Source organism: Pteronotus mesoamericanus, unplaced genomic scaffold (genome assembly GCF_021234165.1).
Source record: "Pteronotus mesoamericanus isolate MK-2021 breed Mesoamerican mustached bat unplaced genomic scaffold, CSHL_Meso_final contig_50, whole genome shotgun sequence".
Classification (NCBI taxonomy): domain Eukaryota; kingdom Metazoa; phylum Chordata; class Mammalia; order Chiroptera; family Mormoopidae; genus Pteronotus; species Pteronotus mesoamericanus.
The window spans coordinates 24,646,084-24,671,624 of record NW_026555186.1 but is presented as its reverse complement, the minus strand read 5'-3'; the positions used below and the strand labels follow the sequence as shown (position 1 = coordinate 24,671,624).

Genomic DNA, 25,541 nt, shown 5'->3' with positions numbered 1-25,541 from the left:
AGGGTCATCACTAAAAGAATAAGAAAAGTACATAATTTCCAATCTAGTTGAGGAAAAACCTAGAATCGTAGAAAAGACTCAATCCCAAAAAGGCAAGAAAGAAAAGAAAAATAAAGATGCAATAGTTGAAACAAATAACATAAAGTGAGACATTAGATTTAAACCCAAATACATCAGTAGACACATTTAATATAAATGGAATAAATGCTTCAGTCAAAATATAAAGATTGTCAGGCCAAATTAAAAAGAATATGAAGTAAAATGTATACACTTAAACTATTTAAAATAAATCTAATTTTCATAATGAATTTTAAGTATTAAGAGGTTTTCTAACTAATCAAATGGCAGAACACAGAAAGGCCTATTATTCAGAAAGATTTCTAAGGCTAAACAGTTTCCTGCACTATTGTAGTACATTGTGGAGTTCGAAAAGGAAAATTCAAAGTCAGAACAATCTTAAGATCACCATCTCAATTTCTGTAATCTTAAATGAGAGTTGTCTTTATAATTGTGAAAAAGAAAACTCCTCCTCAAGCCTAATTAAAATATTCACCTTAACCTTATCAATTATGCAAATGAAACCTAAAACTGTAGAAAGAGATAAAACAGCCAAAATAAAGCACTGAATATTCCTTTTATGCACAGTGAGGGTGTGTGTCTAATATATCTCTAGTAATTTTTCAATAGGTGACCACTCTTGACCTTTCTTCTAAGTCAGGTATGGGGAGATTGAACACTGCTCACGTTAAGGGCATCTCCTATAAGCCACTGATACCTCTGCTGACAGAGCGGAAGGAAGAAGGCAGCAGTTACCTAGTTACCTAGAGCTAAAACGTGTTTCCACATAAAGAATCACTTAGGTATGATTCGTGGGAGAAAGATCTGTCACTCTGGTCCCATGTCTTATGTGTGTGTGTGTTGCGTGTGCACACGCTGCTAAAAATGCACATTCTTGGGCTCATCCAAGATTTATTGAATAGACTCTCCAGGGCAGGATTACACTGTCTTTATTGATAACATACTTCACTAATAATTATTATTTATAAAATCATGAATATCACAGTGAAATTCAATCTAAAATGACTGAACTTATAGATTTAAAATCAACATACTTTTGCCATGAAGACCCGAGTCACTCTCACCCGGGTAGACCCTGAAAAGAGCTCTGCCTCTAATGGCGCATCTGTGTTCAGCCTGAAACAGACCTCATCATACTTTCTCACCTAAGTTTTCCTGATGACCTGGAGTGGAAAAGTTAAAGAGGATTAAGTTAAATCGTCCCTGGGCATGAACCTGAATGAGGCTAACAGGGATCAATGCCACAAGTTTCATTAGTTTAAACTATATGGTAAATCAGTCTCAGGTACCAAACGACCAAAATGAGGGTATTAGATAAATTCCATTAAGTAAAATAGTTTACCAATTACTACAGAAGGAGCTTCAAAGTAAAAGGTTTAGCATGGGAGAGTGAAAAGGTTAACAAGACCTTTTCCTTCACTGCATGTGAATCACCTTCAGCTAAGCTTTCTAGCTCTATTGTCACAGTAACAGATAAAGGAAGGAATGTCAACTACATTTCTGGGCAACTTTGCTTTTGGTAAAAATGACTCCTGATTACTAAATTGTAACTGGACTGAATGCACTATTAATAATCTGATAAGAACCTCAGGCTCCAGGCTTTCCTGAGTGTGGGGACTCTTGAAAGCAACGGGTCCGTTACGGAGGACCTGGAAGTAGTTCTTATGGAAGTTAGAAGAGATCTTGGCTCCTTGAGGCCTATGGAGGGTCTTGTGCACCGAAAAAGTGCTGGCTGCGCTGCTGCAAGGGCTTCCACGGCTACGGACCTGCCTGAGGCGCCCTCCTGGCAGCCTGTCGCTGCTATTTAATATCCCCTTGAGTGGACTGCCACGCGTGGCTGTGGCAATCTTGCAAGTTTGCATGTTTAAGCCTAAAAAGACCCCTGTCGGTCACTGCCACAAATAAGTCCAAATGCATTAATTATATAATTATATTCTGACTGGTTAGTTAAACCAAAAAAGATCCTTTGCATGAGTGCAGCAGCATATAATTTCATATGCATTAGTTTCATAAGTATTGATTTTTATCCTATACTGAATTTTACTTACACTTAATTTTATTTTTACCATAAAATGAATAAAAATGAGTAAGTCATTGAAATTCTGTATTTACCTTAATTATAAAACAATGAAATCATCACATCAATTTAATCATTATAACTAACTTAAATACAATAATATAAAATGACTTTGAAAACATTGAAATTCAAAATAACAGAAAATAAAATTAACTAAAAGAAGTACTGTTCAATTCCAGGTGTTTCTGTGACAGGACACAAATTTTAAAATTTAATAAAATATTACATTTTCTTGGCGAAAAGGTTCTTAGGTTTTTCCTTTTGAAATGCTTTTCATGTTTTAATGAGAGCTTCTTCTAAAGGATCATTTTATTTACAGTTGCAAATTTCTTAGCACATTCAATATGTACTATATGCTGGAGTCAAATACCTGAAGGAGTTGGAGTATTATGAATACAGCCAGGACAACAGTGGAGAGAGTCATGAACAAAAACATCACAGTCCACACAGAAAACATTTTGGCACACAGTGCAAACATAGACCTGCAGTGAAAAAAGAAAAGTAAACTTCAAAAGTAGTTTCCAAAAGTTAAGAAGAGACAGTCAAGCTGCTTGATTTCAAGTTGCTTTGCTCATTCGATTTTATCTCTTATCAATTTCCCCCACCTACTTTATTACTTCCAATGTACTATATATTCTCAAATCTAAGGCAATTTTATTTCCAAAAATAATACTCCTTCAATGAGGGAATATCTTTGTTTTTGAGTCCTTAAAGTCTCTTCTAATACAGCATACTTTCAATTATGTCATTTTAAGTAACTAGGGAAGATGTATGAGTTTGAAATTAGTGCTAGTTTTGAATTCTTAAAAAGTCATTTGACGGGTTTAATTAAAAAGAGAAGCACAACAATGCTACTCACATTTAGTTATTGGGGAATGAAAGACCTCACAATTGCAAAAGTTGTATTACCCTTTTAATTAAACCATTTAATTAATGGTTTAATTAAACCATTAAAGAATATGGCAAAAGGCATGTATATATAAGGCAAATAAAAAGAAAAAACCCCGTCATTATTCTAGTAATATTAATTAGTATACAGATACTTCTACTGGGGTAAAATTTCCAAAGCAGCATCATACAGATTCAAAATCATTAAATCTTAAACAACACAGAAATAAAGATGACGTGTTTTTAAAAACCATCAAACAGCTGGCCTGCAAACCAAAAGGTCGCTGGTTCAGTTCCTGGTCAGCCTGGGTTGCAGGCCAGGTCCCTGGCTGGGGGCATGCAAGAGGCAACCAATCAGTGTTTCTCTTGCAAATCGAGGTTTCTCTCTCTCTCTCTCTTTTTTCCTCCTTTCCTCCTTCTCTAAACATAAATTCTTAAAAATCTAAAAAAAATCTTGTCAAATAATTCAAAAAGTAGTTCTGGTGAGGATGAAGCTGCTGACATCACAGAGGCATATAAAACTTAATAAAATTGTTTTATGAAATGTGAGAGCAGAATAAACAATCTTTTACAATCCCACTAATATTTTACATAGTTTATAATGTATAGTTTTAAATATGGACATGTAACTAAATTAAAAAAATTAAAACTAGACAGTTATCTATCTTATTTGTGTCTTTATATAAGTTTATACATTCAAATTGGTCCCCCTCAAAAATTTTAAAAATATGTTCTCATTGGCAAAATGAGAGAATGACCTTTGGTCTGTGGCCACCTTAGGTAACTCCACTTCAAAATGGGCTACGATAGAGCCTAGAGCACAATATGGAGGAAAAAAACATTTAGTACTTTAAAACTAAATGTAGTTTAGCTTGCAACCTGAAGACAGTTTAAAGTACTAAAATATTTTCGTAGCAAAATTAGAATGCAGAATTATGAAACAACTATTTAAACTACTGTGCTATCATTTTATCTCTACCTACTGTTACTGTACTTCTGAGAAATAACTTGATATGAGTCTGGTCTTCAATAATTTACTGAAAACTTAAGCTACTATGCCCTCAATATTTCTTGTACAATACTTAATAATTAGAAAGAGCATGAACTTACATGTTGGTCTTTCAATTCCCCCTGACATCCGTAACAAAATCTGAAAAAATTTTAAAATCATTTTGTTTAGAATTAACTCATTAAAATAGCTCAGCAAAATCTCAGTAACAAAACCCTTTAATTAGTAAGTAATTTTACTTACAATTAATTTAAACATGACTTTTAGGAGAAAAGAGTTAAAATATAGATAATTTAAGAAAAGTCTGTGGTAAATTCCAAGGTTACCTAACGGCCTAAAAACCTTACTTTAAAAAAAAAATGTACTTCTCTTCAAGAAAGAAGTTGGTCCTAGTGATTCCACCCCAGGCATTACACAGGAAACAATAATAAATGTATAGAGTTCACGTTTTAAAGGTAACTTAAAAACTGGTACAATATGTTATACACAAAACTGGTTTACACCACATGAACAGAATCACAAGTTTGGTTTTGATTCTTTTGTTCCTCTTAGTATTCAGTTGTACTGTACTTCCAAATTTAAAATCAGAAGAAAAGCTGTTCAAACTAAGCAATAAATTTTGTATTTTTATAGCAGCAAAAAAATTTTTTTTATAAATTTCATCAAAGTTAAACATGAGCATGCTTTCTGAACTGGGATTATACGAGGGACTTAAACTCTACAGAAAATGGCCTTGGCTGGTGTGGCTCAGTAGACTGAGTGCCGGCCTGTGAACCAAAGGGTTGCTGGTTCAATTGCCAGTCAGGGCACGTGCCTGGGTAGTGGGCCAGGTCCTCAGCTGGGGGAATGTGAGAAGCAACCAAACATTGGTGCTTCTCTCCCTATCTTTCTCCCTCCTTTCCCATCTCTCTAAAAATAAATAAGTAAAATCTTTAAAGAAAGAGTCGATTCACTACTTTTTAAATAAATAAATAAATAAATAAATAAATAAATAAATAAATAAACCCTACAGAAAATGATTTGAGTGACTGTTTTTTACCTCTCCCCAAGACAATAGACAGCTGGTAGAATTCTAGATTGACAGAAGTTAATTTATTGCATATAATAGATGCCTACCGGTTTTAATTTTCAAGGAATGGAGTTAAAAGTTCTTAAAAACTTATTACAAAAAATAACAGTTCCCTGCATATCCACCCCCACATTTCATTTCCAGTTCCCCAGAGCAAACACTTTCAAAACTTAATTGTCTGATAGCTACGTATGCTTACAGTGCTCTCTCTTGTATTGGCTATGCATTGGCTATGAACCTCTTATACAGAAGATGAGAATTTAATTCTCTTTCAACCCTCCTGAATCAATAGCATGTATATGCACAACTAATGTCATTCTCAGTTCTATGTAGTTAAATAATTTTAGATAGAATAATTAAATGTTTAGTTTATTATGACTATATAAACATATTCAGCTGAGACATGTAATACAACCTCTCTTCTAAAACATTTTTTCCTAGACTTAACCACTGTAGTTATTCACAAGCTTATCTTCTATGGAATTTCCATTAACTCAGCCCCAACACTTCCCTGTAAAGCCTAAACACTCTCTCATATGTTCAACTACATCAGGATATACATAGTTTTTGTCTTCCCAGTGACATCTCTCCTGAAGCACCCTGACCTTCTCCAAACTGGACTGATAGGTCTCCATGTATGAAACACAAGCGTCATTCTGGGGTTTCCCCTTATCATCATCCCAGGCCTTTCTTTAGCCAGTCTGAATTAGATAGATATTCATATTCTCCTTCATTCATTCCTTATTAGTTCCTTCGAATCATCTCTTCCACAGCTTCCCAGGAAACTCTCTTTTTGGGACAAGTCTGAAAATGTCTTTATTCTACCTACATTCAATTGGTGTGTTGGCTGGGTATATAACTTAGGTTGCTAATAGTTTTTCATTCCAAATTTTAAGAGAAATCACTCCTTGTCAGCATTCAGTGTTACTGATGATAACCAAAACAATCTTAATTCCAGATTATGTGATGTAATTTTCCCTCTCCAGCAATGTTTAGGGTTAGTATTTTGCTGCATATTCTGAAATTTCACAATGATATATTTTAGTGTAGACCTGTTTTCCTTTAATATGTTAGACACCTGACAGTCCCTTTCAATCCAGAAAGTTCTGTCCTTTAATAGTAGAAAATGCCCTTGAACTGTTTCTCTTCTATTCTTCATTTGATCTTTTCTTTACTTTTCTATTATTTTAATATTAGACCTTCTGGATAAATTCTCCAGTTTTAGCAAATGCTAAAAAGCAGGGTTTTTTTCCCCTCCTTTCACTTTGGAGAGCTGATTCACTAGTATACCACCACTCTCACTATAATACATACATAGGTGTGTTTAGGGCAATCACTGTATTTTGCCATGTATGATGCACTCCTGTGTATAATGTGCACTATGTTTTTGGCTCAAACTTTCAAGAAAAAAAATCTTTCATTTTAATTTTTAAATTATTTATATTTAGATATTTGTTTTTTGTATTATAAAGGAATTTTAGCATTTATTTTTTAACATATTATGGTACAAGAGATTTTATGTAACAAAATACAAAACACAAGGACACAAGGTATTTCAGATACTACTCATGTATAATGTACATCCTTATTTTTCCCTCAAAAATCTGGGCCAAAAAGTGCACATTATATACAGCAAAATGCGGTGACAGATTTCTGGAAATCCAGATCTATTTAATGAGTCATTTCAATTATAACCAAGGCATTACACATCTCATTCTCAGTATTAGAAATAATTTTGTCCAAGTTAATGTAACTTTTTAAATGTAATAACAATGTATTGCAACACTCCCACTTTTAACACATAAATTAACCCAAACACATGTACCTTTCTCCATTATGTTCTTCTAGGGGAATTTCTTGAAAAGCATCCAAAGGAAATAAATGATGGTAAGACCGTGCCAAATGGGGAGCAGACACCAAAGTAAGACCTGACACATAAAGCAGAAAGACATGTTTAATAGCCCAAACCTCATAAAGACAAGAGCTGAAATGTCAAATGATATAATTTATGCTAAATAGTTTCAAGTTGTTTTTTTTTTAATTGCAGTTATTCATTTCTTCAGTTTACCTGTGGCCATAAAAGGAAATTCCAAGATGGATGAAGGCTTAATTTGTCACTAAGTGTGTGATTTCTCTGCCTATTTGGTCACTAATAAATAAGATAAAGTTCTATAATTCTGTTAGTTTAATTCCTCATTTTTCTTATATACATTTACTTTATGAAGTTAAGAGCTGCAAAAATGCCTACCAGATCTGCTGCATTTTCTTTAAAGAAAGAAATCAGCCCTGGCTGGTGTGGCTCAGTGGATGGAGCGCTGGCCTATGAACCAAAGGGTCGCCAGTACGATTCCCGGTCAGGGCACGTGCCTGGGTTGCAGGCCAGGCCCCTGGTAGGGTGTGTGTGAGAGGCTACCACACGTTGATGTTTCTCTCCCTCTCTTTCTCCCTCCCTTCCGCTCTGTCTAAAAATAAATTTTTTAAAATATTTTTTTAAAAAAAGGAATCAGGAAACTCCTTGGGAATGCCAGATTTATTCTTAGAAATGAAGTACCTGACACTCAATAAAAAAGTAATTTATTTCTCTTCTCATGTTAAATCCAAAAACATAGAAGGCAGATCTTAATATTTACATATATTTTAATAGCAATATAGGTAAGAAGTTATGAAAGATTAGTTTACTAAATAATAAACGGTTGGTTTCTTACCACAGATTTTACATTCAACAGGAAGCTCACAATACTTTGCCCGACACTGTGGGCAGAAATAGCCTCCTAATGTAAGTCCTGGCTCAGTATTACCATCCAAATGCCTGTGGGGGAAAACATTACTTTAAAAACGTGATATATTAAGATGTGAACAGTTAGAGCAAACAAAGTATGCTACTTTGATTTTAAAATCATGAAGTTGTTTCATAGCCCACATATGTTCATTTCGTTTTTTGGTGTGTCTGCATTTTTGTTCTGAATAGTTTGCATTGTCTTTGAATTCACTAATCTTTCTTTCTTCAGTGACTAATCTGCTGTTAAATTTTTCATCTTACACATTGTATTCTTCATCTCTAGAATTCTTATTTGGGTCTTTTTTCTGTCTTCTATAACTCTTACCATTCTTATCTTGTTCTCCTCTACTTTCCTGAACATATATGTAGTATACATATAATGGCTGATTTAACACTCTGTCTACTAATTCTACCTATTGTGTTATTTCTGGATATGTTTCCATTCTATGATTTTTTTTTCTTTATTATGGGTATTTTCTGACTTCTTTCATGTCCAGTATTTTTTTTTTTTGGAAGACATTAAAAACTTTATTTCTAGACACTAAAATTTGAATTTCATGTAACGTTTGAGTGTCATGAATATTTTTCTCCTGTTTTTTTTCCAACCATTTAAAAATGTGAAAGCCATTCTTAGCTCATGGGCTGTACGAAAACAGACAGCCAGCTGGATTCGGCCCGTGGGCTGCAGTAGGTAACTCTGCCCTGGGGAGTCACCTCTGGTAGCCCTATGAATGCCTGGTAATTTTTGATTGGCTGTCAGACATTGTGATTTTTGCTTTGGGGTAGTGGACGTTTTGGATTCCCTTAAATATGCTGAGACATTTTCCTAGAATATACTTAAGTGACTTGAACATAGTTGGATCTGTTCAAGACTTGCTTTTAAGTTTGTTAGGCTGTCCAGAGCAGCTGTTGATCTAGGGTTAATTTGGTTCCACTACTGGTCTCTATTCAATGCTTGTTGTGTTAAGAGTTCTCTCCAAACTGACTGGGGGGAACATAAACTATTCCCTGACCCATGTGAGCCAGAGGGATTGTTCTGCCTGCTCCTCTCCATGGCTCTCTCCTTGGCCCTGGTAGTTCGCTCACAGAAATGTGCTTACCAATACTCAGCTAATGATGCATGGGGCAGTCTCTGCAGGTCTCGAGAGCTCCGTGTGCAGCTCTTTACCCTCCAGTACTCTGCCCTTGAAACAACAGCCATTTCAGCCTCCCCAAACTCAGAACTTACTTTCTTCAACCAAGCAAAAACCCTCAGGATCTGTGTGGGTTTCACGAGACCCACATCATTTGTTTGCCCTCTTTTGGAGATTATTATCTGCACTGCTGGCTTCCAAACTCTGAAAACTTGTTTTATATATTTTGCCTGGTTTTCTGACAGGAGGCAAAAGGATAAATCCAGTCCCTATTACACCTCTATAGCTGGAGACAGTAGTCTTATTTGTAATTTTTAACAATTACTTTCTTAAATTTAATTTTGTTTTATAAGTATGTAAAATGTAAAGCTCCAAAATTAAAACAAGGTAATATTCAGAAAAGTCTATGGTCTATCTCTTTGCCTTTATTCATACACCATGTAGGTAAACATTTTTTTAGTTTTCACTTTTGATTTCCATTACTATTTTTGTTATTAATATAAGCAAGTACATATATTTACTCAAATTTCTACCCTCTTCTTAGATGACTGGTAGCATACCACACCATTTTTCTCTACCTTATTTTACTTAGTAATATATCCTAAAGACTGATGTAAAGGAGTATACAGAGGTCATCCTCACTCCTTTTGACAGCTATATAGAAGGTAATCTTTTACAAAAGCCATTACATTTCAAGCCCATCTTTTTAATTTATAACTTATAGAAAAAAATTAAAATATAAAAACATCATCATGAACAGTTTCCATGCTTTTACTTACGCCATGCTGAAAGAGGGTTTTGCATCCTGATCAGACAGAGAAGCAACTGTATGCTGAGGGAATCCTTCATAGAAGAAAATGTATTACTTTCTTTTTCCAAGTAAATAACAAAATCTAGGGCTAGGAATCTAAAAACATTCCTACCACAGAAGTTCTCTTTCCTGCCTTCTGGATAATGTTTACTATAGTATGGTCAAATGACTATTCCAGTTTACGAGACAGTAAATAGGGAGGAAATGGGGAACAGATCAGTCCATAAATATGGCCTCAGATTCTCAGTATTTTCTAACTTAGTAACAATTAACACATACTGCTTTTTAAAAAGAAAATGTTTGTAATTTTTAAATAGTTTCTGACATAATGGAGGAGCCTATTACATAATCTACTCCAACTTCATATAAGACATGTCTATGTTTAAAATTTTGGAATGCCCCCCTCAAATAGTTTGCTTTTCATATGAATTTTTAGATTTGAAGACAAGTCCAAGAAACAGAAATCATAAACAAAAAGAGATTTTTATTATGTAAAAATGTTAAATATATACATATCAAAACAAATAAAAGGTAAATGACCAACTGAAAAAATACTCCTATCAGGTGACAGAAATTGGATTGATGTTCTTAAATGTCTCTAACAAATCAACTTGAAGAACAAATTACTAAACAATTAAATGATAACTTTAAAATGGGCTAAGGAAATGTATCAATAAATCAAAAAAGGTTAGCCAACATAATATCTACAATGTACTGAGTATTTCTGTCAAGCATTATTCTAAAGGCTTCATCTGTATTAACTCAATCCTGGCAACACATAAGACAGATACTAATCTCATTTTACAGATGAGGAAATAGGTTAGAACAGTTGACTAGTACTATAAATAACCCAAAACAACACAGAAAAGCATTCCCTTTCACTGACAGTTAAAAAAAATGCATATTAAACAATGAGATTCTTACTAAAGTAAGGTTTTTTTCAATTATAAATGTAATAAATGTTCATTATACAAATTTTAGAAAATATAGGAAAAAAATTTTTTTGAAATGATGCAAAATCCATCTCTCCCCCTCTCCTGAAAAAAATCACATCAAGCAATTTGATGTACCTTCCTGCAAACTTTCTCTCTTTGCAGTATGTATTACATAGTTTTGATCAAACAGTACAGAGAATTTTGCAGCTTATTTGTTAAATTTCCTAATACAGCAAGGATATTTTTATAAACACAGTGTCTTTAGATCTTTTATGCCTTAATAATAAAAGAAAGCCAATAGTGTTCTTTGAGTGATAAGACTATAAATGGTCTTAATTTTCTTCTTACATCTCTGTAATTTTCCAAAATTGCTTCAACAGCATAATTTTCTCTAATTATAAAACATGTAAGTTAAAAAAAAAAACAAAACCCTCATATGTTGCCCTGGCCGAGTGGCTCAGCTGGTGGGAGCACTGTCCCACACACTGAAAGGCTGTGGGTTCAATATCTGGTCAGAGCATATACCTAGGTTTCAGGTTCAATTCCCTGTTGGGGCGCATATGGCAGGCAACCAACTGATGTTTCTCTCTCACATCAATGTTTCTCTTTCTCTCTAGCTCTCGCTCTCTCTTCCTTCCTCTCTCTCAAAAATCAATAAAATATATTCTTGAGTCAGGATTAAAAAAGAAATATTAAATGTTACAATAACTTGTACAAATGAAAACAGAAAGTCTAGTTTGAGCCAAAATATATTTTTCAAAGTGTCTATTTTAAAATCACACAAAATAAATACTTACCCATTCGAATGAGTGAGCATTCAGAACTTGAGCTTGCAGGAGGAGGACTAACATGATGCATCAGCAATTCTTTGTAATGGCTTTCATCTAAAATAACATGGTATGTACCTAACAAGATGAAAAGCAAAAGGAAATAAAATCAGCTTTCCAGGCACAGGAATGAATTACAAAATTTCTAACTAATTCTGTAAAAATTTTACTATCTGAAAATGTACATTTTCAAAATAAATATTTGAATTATGATTTTTCAAAAATCTTACTTAAAAACATCTTTAAATTGACTTCTCTAGGAATTACTATAATTACAATTTTATTAAAGCCAAGTTATAGGATCTTAACAAAGTATTACATTTAGTGGAATTTCTAGCTTTTCAAGAGTTATACTGCTTTTTCTGAACACTAACATAGCTTCTGAAAATTCCTTGCATTTTGAGATGATATCAACAGAATAATTGATCTATTTAAGATGACTACCCATATTTTGGACTTCAGTACATGAACTGATTTAAGTTTAGTAGCTTAAAAACAGGTTAAAACATCCTATTTTAATAACTTGTTACTTCTTACATAGTAATTATGAGTAAATATTAAAGAATTCTAGATAAATACCACCAGTTTCACGAGCAAGCACAGTGCAAACCCGAACTTCTGCAGACAATCCAATAACAGACACTCTAATTTTAGTTGCCTTTAGAGTCTTCATAAAATCCAAGTAAATGGACAGTTTGGGGGGGGGGGGAGAAAAAACATTGAACAATTAATGTTTTTGTAAAATAAAGAGAATGCTCTGAAAACTAGTAATAAATTTACTACAGAATTTTCTTTGAAGTTGTAACTTTGATTTTGATTATAAAAATATTGGACTACCTTGATTAGGTCATAGATATTAGATGGATCACAAGTTGTGAGGCTGCTAAAGATGATTAAGACTTCTCTACTTGTATGTCCAGGCATGTGTCTAAAGAAAGATAAAATACACTCCAATTAGGTGTAACACATTACACCAATGAAAATTTACCCAAAAAGGATAGTGTACATGGCTTATACACTTAGACTATAGAATATATCATTTGTTTCAACACTGCAAAGGAATGAGTTGAAATCTCTTAAGTTCTGTGGATAGAGTAGTAAATGAGACTGACAAAAGTTCCTAATGTCATGAAGCTTACATTCTAGTAGATTTGTTTCATGCAAAGTATTAACTCTCTTCCAATGGGTACATTGGAAAGTATGACAAGACCATATGAATCAAATTTAAGATGTATATATATGGCTTAACAACAGTAAGGTACTCCTTTCTTATTTAAAGTCTGTAATTTACCGTCATGGTGATTCAGAGTCATAATAATAAACATTTATTTTTGTGTACCATTTAATTAAATGATGGCTTATGGAATTTTAATATATGGTAAGCAGTTATGCTCTATACCAGCGATGTCTATGCTTTTAGGAGCAATTTTATCAGTTATTTATAGCCTTCTTGCTTATATCTCCATTGGTAGGCTCTCAGCTTTCACTTGTGGATGCTGCTATTGTGCCTACCTTTACTAGGTATATTATCTACTTATCATCTACTTTTAAACTAGAAATATATCTATTATGTAAACATAGAAAAACCTGAGTCAGGATAGACTAGCCAGGGACAAAATATATAAGCTTTAACTATATTGAATACTTCCTCTCAGATGTAAATTATATGCCACATACTTGAACTTGTTGGAAAAGAGTGCTATTAATGTGCAGATTACCAAAGAGGCTAATAAAAGTCAATAAATATACAACAAACTGAAAATTATTATACAAAATGAATTCCATATACAATCAATTTTCAAAATTTTTCATCAATGTATTTTTGTTCCACTATTACAATATTAATTATGTTTTTCTAAAACGTTAAAGAATATACCTCACCAATTAAAATGTAAAATAAAAATTACTATCATACTAAACATCATAAGTGACATTATGTATTTGTATTAATAATGATTTCATTATACCTGGGTTTACAGAGACATGTATTAACATATTATCATTTCAACTTAATTCATTCCAAAAAATTTGAAATTAATTATATATAATAAATGTAAAACACTAACTTTAGAGTTTGCATAGCCATATTTAAGGAGTTATAAAGAGATGGCTCTCCATGGCAGGTCATATCTACAGCTTTCTTCAAAGATGTTATGTGTTTTCTAGGGTTTCCTAAAATAGAAATGGAATAATTTATTTTTATTTATTTATCTTTATTTTTTAGTTTTTAAATGTTTTAAATTACAGTTAACATTCAATATTATTTTGTATTACTTTCAGGTGTACACCACAGTGGTCAGACAATCATATACTTTACAAAGAGTTCTCCCTGTTAATTTACTTTTAATAAAACCCTATATATGCATTATAGAAATTAATGTCTCTCCCAAAATTTACATATTTATGTTACAGAACAGAATCCCTTCAATTTGTTTTTAGCAACTTGAACTTTTAACAGAGATGTTTGTTATATAATGTTTCACTTCATACTTAAAAAATAATACAGCAAGTTTTCACTTAACATCATGATAGTTTCTGCGACTAAGAGAAACAATGTAAAATTAGACCAATTTTACCATAGGCTAGTTGATATAAAGAAAAGTTAAGTTTCTACGGCATCTCATCTATACTATAATGAAATGCTGCTGAACTTGATGTTACTCAAGGATCTGCTGTACAAATAATCTCTTCTTATCTATTAGTACACATTTTAAATAACATTAACCGAGAGGGCATAACTTTTTACCTTTAACATTTCCCTATTTCATTATTTTTAAGACTAATGTATATGTTCCCATTTTAACATCTCTTAAATCACAATGTGTCTTATCATCACTGGCAGCCATGCAGCATTTGTGACACAGGTGTCATTGCCTGCTCATGTGGGAACCTGTGAATGGCTATGGATGTGTTTTTGTTTCAACTGCATTATGTACATTGTTTGTGCTTTTCATGTTAAGTTTAACTGTGATTTAAAGTATTTTTAGAAAAGTGTAAACTTGTTATAAGTGAAGCAAAAATTCACTGATGGAAGCATGCCAGCAATTCTACATTTTTCTTCAGCGGAAAAACCCAAAAGCTTTATAAAAACCTAAGAAAGGAGGGTTTTCACAAATAGACAAAGCTGTGTTATCTTCTGTTATGGAAATAACACCTCAAAAGGTTAACATCTGAAAAGATTCTCTATCTCAAGTTAGGCAATACAAATGAAGCGAGGAGAAGCTACCAAATTCCTTAGAATAGTTGACAAACACAGTAAATCACCAAGAAGCTGGTGTGAACAAGTCGCAAACCATGTTTCCTTCTTGATGGCTGATAAATTAAAGGTATCTCATAAATAATGAAATATGAGATCCAATGAAATATGGTATTCTTCAGCCCTGGCTGGGTTAGCTGAGTTGGTTAGATCACTGTCCTGATACACCAAGGTTGTGGGTTCAATTCCCAGTCAGAGCACATACAAGAATCAACCAAGGAATGCATAAATGAGTGAAAAAACAAATCACGTTTCTCTCTCTCAAATCAATTTTTAAAAGTATATATATGATATTCTTCTGACACTTTTTTCCTGTTTTAACACTGTCTCCACATTACTGTAATTAACAACAATCAAAACATTATTAAATTGATTTTATCATATAGTATAATTCATTAAACTACCTACCTACTGTTGAATATTTAAGTTATTTCCAATTTGACACTATGTATTGTTAAAAAAGTATATTTGTTGAGTTAGGTTTTTTCTGCTTTTATAATATTTTCTAAGTATAATTCACAGGAACAACCATTTTTATGGCTCCACCCCCAACCCAAATGTTCAACTAATTAACCAGGTTATCACCCCTCTAAGTACCAATTTCTCTGTGGTCAGCAAGCAATATATTCCTTTTGAAACTTCATTTTGCTAATTTAAAATACATAAAACAATAAAATCTTGTTGAGTGGTTTATTTGCTTTTTATCACTTGTTTGGCTAACCTCTCTTTAGATTTTTTTTTTTGGTAATCCTGGTATGAATTATGTCTTCTTTGCCCATTCATCTTCTTGTACCTTCTTTGTGTTATTTATCCGAATAAATTACAGTATATGTGCTGCTGAAGTGGGCACAGAATAAGTTGGGTTTTTTTTAAACATTTAATAGATTTTGTTTTTTAAAGAAGTGTCAGGTTCACAGCAAAACTGGGCATAAAGTACAAAGAGTTCCTGCCCCAGACATACATTTTTCCCCAGACCCTACTATCTATTATCAAAAATGTTAGTTACAACTGATGAAACTACATTGAAACATCATTCTCACCCAAAGTCCATAGTTTACATTAGGGCTCACCTTATTAGACTTGTACATTCTATAAAGAGAATTAAGTTTTAAAATATTAACCATTTGCCATATTTAATATATATTCCACATATTTATTCTTGGAATCATAAACTTTTAGAAATTAAAAGTATCTCATGATGTCCGAATTCCTCCTTTCATCAGCGAGAAACAAATCTAATACGGTAAATGATCTGTCCAAAGACATACACCTACCAGTGGCAGGACCAGCACTCAAACCTCGATCTCCTGGCTCTCTCTATCCACTTCTTTTTCTACCATAAGATACACATATTTCTTTCATCTCCCATTGTATTGTATGAGAAATAAAACATACTACATTACCATCAGTGTGGTTTACAGCAGCCATTCTGATCAGAGAGAGAGAGGGTGCCTTCCACAGTTCTATCAGAATCTCTAGAGAATTTTTCATCTCTATGTGTATGACCTCTTGGCACACATGGAAAACTATTATTAATTTTGGGGAAAAGACAGTAGGGGTGGCACTACATCTTTTCTTTTCTGCACTGTGTGATAATCCAGCTTAGACCATGTGGTTCTGATGAAGCCCACCCTGCTTTCCATCCTGCTCCAGGCACAGACGTGTAATCCAGGCCTATGGACCAAACACTTCATTCCCTTGGCCACGTTGACTGTTCATGGATAGGCAGGTCATAAAAAGTAAGGGCAGTAGGAGTCCTCTCTGGGACCTGTGCTAAAGCTACAGACTACAAAAGTCATGTAGTCTTGGGGTATTAATAGACATCTTTTCAGCTCACAGAAAACCTGTCAGAGGAAGAAGCCCGGCAGAGCTAGGACCACTGGAAACAATTACACATGAGATCAGCCTATCTCAGAACATAAGCAAATAATTTCCTTTTTGTGCCTAAGCTAGTTAGATTTTTTTTTTTTTTTGATTACTTGCCACTGAGTTTGCTGGATCACTCCAGGCTAACATACATTTTACTCCTTATTGCCATAGTGGAAAATTATTAATAATAAAAGTATGTCATTACCTTCATGTGTATTAGTGAGGAAGAAAGGTTGAGAATGACATTTAAGAAAAAGTGTATTTCACAGAAAATAAAACAGAACTAGTGATGTAAGTTTGTAACAACATATAACAAAGCAAATAAAAACCTGCCATTATCTTTTAAAAGACTAAAATTCAGTTAGGCATGCCATGAAAACGGAAAAACTGAATCATTAACAATTTAAAATTTTTTCTTAAAATTTACTGATGAGAGAGAGAGAGGGAAACATCAATTTGTTTTTCTACTCATTTATGCATTCATTGGTTGCTTCTGGTATGTGCCCTGACCAGGGATCAAATCCATAACCTTAGTGTATTAGGACACTCTAACTAACTGAGCTACCCGGCCAGGGCTACAATTAACTTTTTATATTTTTCACGCTTTAAATTAGAGATTTAACTTGTAAAAAATTAATTTTAAAATTAAGTGGATTTTCTGAATGGTCACAATAATTTTACTACTTTTGGGATGAATGTACGTATCTTAAGTAAACATACTACTTTCATTGAAATACTATTCACCAATGTGCAGAACTCAATTTAAAACACTTCATCTTAGATACTGAGTTCAATAGAGAGTTTAATAGAGAACATATAGGAAGGCCTAATTTTACTTACGAGGCAAACTTATGAACAGGGTTACAAGGCTGGGTAAATAAAGCCCAGGTGGCGAATCCTATAAAGGTAATTGAGGCATACCTGAGAGTTCTGTCAGTTTTTCAGCTCTTTTACTCTTTGTCACAATAATTCCAATCTAAAAATAAAATTAAAAAATTATTAATTTAACAAATTATTTCTTTTTGATAAGAATGTACATTAATATAAATTAGTAATTACCAAAGAAATCCGCAACATGAGAAACTTTTTCTCATGATGCTGTTGACATAAATTCAGCTGAGTTCATTGCACATAATTTAACTTTTAGAATTACTTGCTTTTCATTGAAAAGTGTACCAAAAACTGGTACATAATCTGAATTACTTAATAATTCATAGAACAGATGATGAATGTTTTAAAAATAAATTATATTTGGCAGTAATATCAGGAATCTAATCCTGAATTTCATCACTTATTTACATACCTGACTAATAGGATTTTGATCAAAATACTCCTCTACGAAATACTCCAACAACTGTTCAAATAAAACAAAAAGGAAATACTAGGTAAGAACAAAATAACAATTACAGAGGACATCTTTTGGGAAACTTATTTATCAAGCATGATTTTTAAGTTTATAGATTTTCAAAAAATGTTCAGTAGCAAAAATATTAAATAAAAAGTGATAAAATTTGGAATATGAAATAAATAAAAAATAAAATATTATACCTGAATTTGAAATGGTAAGTGATGAGATAGGTTTAAGCTAGGCCTTAGAGATGGAACCATTGGACGTGTGAGACAGAAACCATCTAAACAAGGAAAGGATCCAATGAAGACAGAAAAGGAGAATGAGCAGAACTAGGGATGGGTTTTGGTAAGTCAGGAATAATCTGAATGTATTTATAAACTGAGGAGGTTAATTCAAGTGACTCAAAGGAGGAAAAAGATTCAATAAAGAAGAGGAATAACTGACAAAACAAGATTCTGACTTAGAGGAGAGGGTAGAAATTAACAGCATTAACATCACAATCCACCCCATATCTTTAGGGGATACATTCTAAGACCCCCAGGGATGCCTGAAGCTGCAATAGTTTTTTTCCTATACAAACATACCTATAAAAGGGTGTAATTTATAAATTAGGCACATAAGAAAGTAACAAAAATAACTAATAATAAAATAGAACAATTATAATAATATACTGTAATAAAAGTTATGTACATGTGGTTTCTGTGTGTGTCTCTCTCTAAATACCTTATTGTGCATACAGAGCGGACGCCCTGGACAGACGGACGACTCCTGTCTGTGTGGGACACGGCAGGACAGAGCAACACACTGTAAGATTTCATCACGCTACTCAGAACGACATGCAATTTAAAACTTATGAATTGTTTTTCTCTTGCATTTTCTATTTAATATTTTCAGACCATGGTTGACCATAGGTAATTGAATCTGGGGATAGGTGGGGGGACTACTGTGATCAGTTATTTTTGGGTATCATTTCCCTAAATGATCTGGTAGCAGCACTTCTACTTAGCTACAGTTTGTATTAACTCAAACTTAAAAAAACCAACTGTATCCTTTTAAAACTTCTCTTTTACCTTTAAAGTACATGTCAGTCTATTCGGCTTTAAATCTTGGTCTTCCATTGTTCTTGATCCATCTACTACCACATAAAGATGGCGCATCTACAAAAAAGAAGTACAAAGGAGGAAAATTTTCAAACACATTTTTGACCAAGAAGTAAAAATGGCACTTAGTATTCACATAGTCTATACATATATTTTAATATGATCTTTTAAAAGGTTTGTTGTTTCACAATTGTTTATTCTATCAAGCCAGAATACTTCTTCACCCCAAAATAGTTCTGTACCAGTAAAGGAAAAAAAAATAACATACCATTCCAAGTCGAACTTGTCCATGGTGCTCAAATACTCTGTTAAAATTATGCAAACATTTTAATGAACAACCATATACTACCCCCCCAAAAATCAATATAATTTTCAACTAAACTGCATCTTTTTAGTGAAACAAATTATTAACTTAAGGAATTCACATTATTATAGGCACTTTAGAAAGTCCTTGAAGACCCATTTCTCTGCCGAAGCACTAAGTTGCTGGTTCCTTCCCTGTATTCAGATTACAAGTCAGTTTCCCTGAAACACTGAGGAGTGAGTACAGGTGGACAGAAAGGCTTAAAGGAATATATTTTACCTTTTGTAAAACACTGACAAAAAGTTTACGTACCTTTTTCTCTTTGCTTTGAAGAGAATGTCTTCTATTGTAGCTTTCAGTGATCCTGATTCATCTTCTTTAAGAATCTCCCTATAAGCGGTAATTACTTATTTAAAAAGATAAGCTAAAAGTTTATCAGCCCAAGAGAAATAAAAACATATGTTCACATAAAGATTTGCACGTAAATGTTCACTGCTGCATCATTCTTTTTTTCTTTTTACTTTATGATTTTATTTATTTTTAGAGAGGGAAAGGGAGGGAAAGAGGGAATCATCAATGTGTGGGTGCCTCTCACGCGCCCCCTGCTGGGGACCTGGCCGCAACCAAGGCATGTGCCCTGACTGGGAATGGAACCCGCAACCCTTTGGTTTGCAGGCCTGCACTCAATCCATTGAGCCACACCAGCCAGGGCCACTGGAGCATTATTCTTAATGGCCCAAAATTGTAAACAATCTAAATGTCCATCAACTGATGAATGGATCAATAATTATATGGTATAACCATGTAATACTACATTCGCCAAAAAAAAAAAAAAAAAAAATGAATTACTGATATATGCTACATGGATGAAATTTAAAAATAGTATGCTTTTTAAAAAATTTATTTTAGAGCGTAGGGAAGACAGAGAGAGAGAGAGACAGAGGCAGAGGCAGAGGCAGAGGCAGAGGCAGAGAGAAACATCAATTTGCTGTCCCATGTATTTATGCACTCATTGGTTGCTTTTTGGATGTGCCCTGACCAGAGATCACATCCACAATCTTGGCATATTATGACAATGCTTTAACCAACTGAGCTACCTTGCCAAGATGAAAACAGCATACTAAGTGAAAGAAGGCAGATACAACTGACCATATATTATATGATTACATTTACATGCAATGTCCAGAAAGGGCAAATCTAGAGAGACAGCAAGGGTGTTAGTAGTTGCCTAGGGCTAGAGGTATAAATTGAATTTACTGTAAGTGAGCATGATAGATCTTACTGGGCTGGTAAAAATGTTCTAAGCCCTGGTGGAGTGGTCAGTTGGTTGGAGCGCTGTCCGCACATGCAAAGGTTGTAGTTCGATCCCTCATCAGGGCATTTACAAGAAACAACTAATGGCATAAAAACAGACACAGAGATCAGCAGAACAGAAAAGACAGCCCAGAAATGAAGCCATGCCTATATAGTCAATCAATATCTGACAGAAGAAGCAAGCACATACAATGTGCTAAAGATAGTTATTCAATAAATGGTACTGGGAAAATTGGACAGATAAGTGCAGAAAAATGAAACTAGACTGCCTTCTTACATCACACGCAAGAATAAATTCAAAATAGATTAAAGACTTAAATTTAAACCTGACACCATAAAAATCCTAGAAGAAAACACAGGCAGTAAAATCTGGGACATTGTTCACAGCAATATTTTATCTGATGTATCTCCTCAGGCAAGGGAAACAAAAGAAACCACCAATGAATGCATAAATGGGTGGAGCAACAAATCAATGTTTTTCTCTCTCAAAATCCATTTTAAAAAATGTTGTAAATGTTCTAAAACTGATTTATGGTAATGAATGCACAACTGAACAAATTTTTTAAAATTACCAAATTATACACTGGAAACAGATGAATTTTAACATTTGTAAAATACACTTCAATAAAGTTGCAAAAAAGTGCCTAAAAGAGGAGATATTGTAATACTTTTCTACTCACCATGTTCTTTCATAACCTCCTTCCCATCGCTTAGTTCTTTCAGGTTCTTCATCCATTTTTTTCTTAAATGTATTATATTATTCAATATCCTATAACAATCATTAGACTGTGAATTTCCTGAAGATTTTTGTCACCAAATGCCTACAATTAAAACTGAAAAGAGGGGGAAGTAAACAAAGTAAGAAAAAAAGTCACAATGCAAGGTCATCTTATATTCTTGAAGTTTATTCAAAAATTGTTTAGGTGAAATACTTTACAAAATCCCCATGGAACTTTTTCCTGTCCCCAAGAAAGAATACAAATATTTACACACAAATCTGGCACCGATTGATATATATTCTGAGAAGTTTTTTTAGAAACATGTCATAGGACAGGACCATAGATTAGAAGTAGATATGGATGTAGATAAAACAAGATGAGGCAGGGGACAAAGAAGGAAATATTGGGACAACTGTAATAGCATAAACAATAAAAAATTGTATTTTTGTTTTTTAAAGATTTTATTTATTTTTTACAGAGAATGGAAGGAAGAAAGAGAGGGAGAGAAACATCAATGTGAGAGAAACACATCAATGAGTTGCCTCTTGGCCAGCAACCTAGGCAAGTGTCCTGACTGGGAATGAAACCGGCGACCTTTTGGATTGTAGGCTGGCTCTCAATCCACTGACCCGAAACAGCCAGGACTAAAAAACATTTTTTTAAAGATTAGCTACAACTGATGATTATTACATCTGAGTGATGGATATATGGTGATTCATTGTACTTCCTCTCCAATTTTGTGTATGTAAGAATATTCTCATAATCAAGTTTTTAAATGAAATTTATTATTTATAAATGGTAAATGCTTATGGCTCATAATTCAAAGGATGACATAATATTAAACCTACACTAATCTCAACTATTAAAAAATAAAGAAATATTTAATAATTCAATAACTATGACAAATTTAATAAATAGGACAATTTCAAAATAGGTTTCAGCTGGGTGACAGAATTAAGGATGATTCCTTTTTTTGTTTCTTGGTTCTTTTCTGTATTTTCATATTTTCAATATGAACATGTATTTCTCTAATAATCATGGATAACACAGGTGGTCCGGGGAACCTATTAACCATAATCAAGCAATAACCGCCCCATCACATCACCACCTCTACCCTCCCCAATGGCATCTCCCTCCCTACCCCACACTCTCATCCTCAGCTTCCTCTGTGCACAGGTGAAGGTTCAAAGGAATCCTAAGTGCCCAGACATTAAGGAAAAAATAAATCCCATCACTGGCAGTGTTAAAGATTAACCTTTATGACAAGGACCATCACCAACACCTTACCCTCCATTTATAATATTGGTGCTATAAAGTATATACAAGGTCTGGCAGAAGTAATGCATGCTTGAACATGATTGGTAGGGTAATAAAATGGGTGTAATAATTTATAGTTTTAATTTGAACATTTCACCTACAATGTTATATGCTGTGCTTGAGTGTGATATTATGTTAAGAGAATTGCATACTTATGATTTTGTAATAAAAAAGGGGCATTATTTCTGCCACCGTATTTTAAAATTTAAAGAACTGAGCTATATAAATGGACTTCTGGAATTAAAATTATTGACAAGTTGGACTGTTTTTACAACACACTGTTTCCTGTGGCACCTGCTATAATTAGATATTATTTACTAAAGGTCTGTGTCTCTCACTGAATTAACCACTCCCTGGCGTTGGAAGAGATTTGCTTATTTCAGGAAATCTGGTGATCCACTTTAACATCCTGAAGTAAGGAGAAATGACTTACTGTTACTTCCATGCTATTTCAATAGCTATGTTGGTGCCTTGTAGGTTTAATGATATGTAGTAACATAGTAACTACAGAGTAACAGTGACTAAACATTTTGATCTTCTATGCGTTTTCAAACTCAAATTCTTTAATAAGTGGCTACTGCCACCCATCATATGAAACTATTTTTAGTTTATTACTTTGAATTCTCGGAAAGTTTAGAAACAAAGTCAGAACAGAAACTCCAAGTGGGAACACTTCTGGCTCACTGCATACAAGTACTTTTTAATTAGACCTGCCTTCAATGGGAAACTACAGGGATAGGACAGGTATTAAGCTCCCCATAACTGCAGACGTTAGAAGTGAAGTTGGATTTTTACAATGCATGTTGTTAAGAGAAACAGGGTTATATATTCTTGAGAAAGATGTACTTGGTGACTTCTTCGGTCAGTCATCTCCTATGACTTCCTGATATTCCATCTTAAAATATCACTGACCCGTTTCCTGGGAATCCAACCCCAGAGAAGCCACGCCCCCTGGCGTAAGCATATTAGTGGGATTCCTGTCAGGTGAGCACAGAATGCTACCTGCAAACAAATGAAGTCTGCACCAAATATCCAATATAGGGAGCTTTTCCTCCGACCTTCTCTTAGAAAGCGCTCTAAGACAGACAAAGGGGGATTACTGCCCTGATTTTCAGGTATGGAACTCAAGACTCGAAGGCTGATAACTCTCTCGAGGCCACAAAGCTGGAGGCGAGTCACAGACTCGAAACCAGGATCACAATTCCCAAAACTCGCGCTCTGCCTTAAGGACGTTCCCCAGAGTAGCAGCCCCAGCGGTTTCCACGCAGCTCCCCAGTCAGAAACTGCCCTCCTCTTCCACACGCTCCCTCACATCCTCATTCCCTGAGACGCTGGTCAGGGCGATTCAGCCTCGGCCCGGGAGAGTGAGGATCCTTCCCCGCAGCCGTTTTCCCCAGGCAAGCGGTCCACGCCTCCGCTCTGCGCCTGGTTCCACCCGCAGACTCACCAGTCTCGCCGGACGCCGCTTTGCCCGGAAGCCGCTCAGTCCGGAAGCTCCGCCCAATCCTCTCCAAGGGCGCCTCCAAAGTCCTTCCGCCGCGCACGGAGACCACGCAGAAAAGTTCTGATCTGTTCAAGCGGAGGTTGTCGGAGCTGGGTGTTCCCGAGCCGCGGCTTTCTCCGAACTGGTTTAGAGTGAAGGGGAAGGGACCTTTAGTCCACCTTCCAGCTAACGGAGACGTGAGAAAAGCGTCATTCGGTCTTGAAAGGTCGAAGACCGGTAATGCAGACCCAGAACTGAGGAGCATGACTTTATTTCTGAAAGGTTGGCACGGAGAACTCACACCACAGCAGCAGCAGCTAAACCAGAACCTTGTTAAGCATCACTTTTCTGGGACGCTTGTGCTGCTCCTGCTGTTAGTGCAACAAATATTTTATTGAACACCCACTTTGGGCCGGATACAGTTCTAAGCACCGAGGAAATGCAATGAAAAACTGATCAAAATTCTTGGCCTCATGGAGTTTCCTTCTACTATATGGAGAGTGTTATCAAGAATAGCATACTCTCTCAAATGGTGATAGTGGCATAGAGAAAAATGAAGCATCGCAGGGGGAACAGTTTGCAGTTTAAAATAGCGTGGTCAGAGGAGTCCACACCAAGGCAGTTAAACCATGATCAGAATACGTAATTAACCACGCTGATACTAGGGAAGATCTCTCTCTCCAGGTGAAGGGAGATGCAAGTACAGATGTGGAAGAGCATTGGCTTGACAAAGCAGGGGATGAACAGTGACCACAGAGATCAGAGAGGTGGGTGGCTCCCTGCGTGGTGGGAACTTGGCGGGAATGATGATGGCTTCAACTAGTGTAGTATGGCAGTGCAGCAAGTGAGAAACTGTTGGATTCGCAATCTTGCGGATAGATTGGACATGAACGAAGAACCAATAACTCCAAAATTCTTTAGTTGAGCAATTGTAAGTTTGGAGTTGCAGTTCTTGAGAGGGTGGGGGGTGGCATAAGATCAGTTCAGTTTTGGAAAAGTTGTTTGAGATGCCTGCTAATACATATGGAACTGTGTATTTCCCATGCTCAAGAAATGGAGAGGCAAGGCATCCTAGGATATTTGAAAAAAAAAGGTTATGCCCAGGAGAGGAAGAGCAGAAGGGAACTACAGTATCTGGAGCTGCTTTGTTTCCCTATTAGCATATGCTTTCCCTCTGTTGCCTGTATCGCTTTGTTAGCATCAAAATCTTCCCATGTGTTCT

General features: G+C 34.7%; 1 protein-coding gene across 1 annotated transcript; it reads right to left on the bottom strand.

The window, feature by feature from the left end:
* Nucleotides 1-2,323: 2,323 nt before the first annotated feature.
* On the bottom strand, nt 2,324-24,334 carry GTF2H2 (general transcription factor IIH subunit 2). The gene is made up of 16 exons (XM_054578470.1): nt 24,284-24,334; nt 21,481-21,633; nt 19,799-19,876; nt 19,451-19,487; nt 19,153-19,239; nt 18,035-18,085; nt 17,653-17,707; nt 13,673-13,778; nt 12,444-12,534; nt 12,186-12,273; nt 11,577-11,684; nt 9,813-9,876; nt 7,827-7,930; nt 6,947-7,049; nt 4,154-4,193; nt 2,324-2,637 (listed from the first exon to the last, which is right to left on the bottom strand). Exons 2-16 carry the CDS (start codon nt 21,534-21,536, stop codon nt 2,518-2,520), a joined length of 1,188 nt encoding a protein of 395 aa, XP_054434445.1. The 5' UTR covers nt 21,537-21,633; nt 24,284-24,334; the 3' UTR covers nt 2,324-2,517.
* Nucleotides 24,335-25,541: the final 1,207 nt, after the last annotated feature.

What these genes read in the sequence shown, in the direction of transcription:
- GTF2H2 (XM_054578470.1), bottom strand. Translation starts at nt 21,536, where the DNA reads ATGGATGAAGAACCTGAAAGAACTAAGCGATGGGAAGGAGGTTATGAA. An exon ending in GCTTGCTCGTGAAACTGGTG is followed by an intron (nt 11,685 to 12,185) that starts GTATTTATCTAG and finishes TCATCTTGTTAG; the next exon opens with GTACATACCATGTTATTTTA. An exon ending in GGGAATTGAAAGACCAACAT is followed by an intron (nt 2,638 to 4,153) that starts GTAAGTTCATGC and finishes TTTTCACTGCAG; the next exon opens with GTCTATGTTTGCACTGTGTG.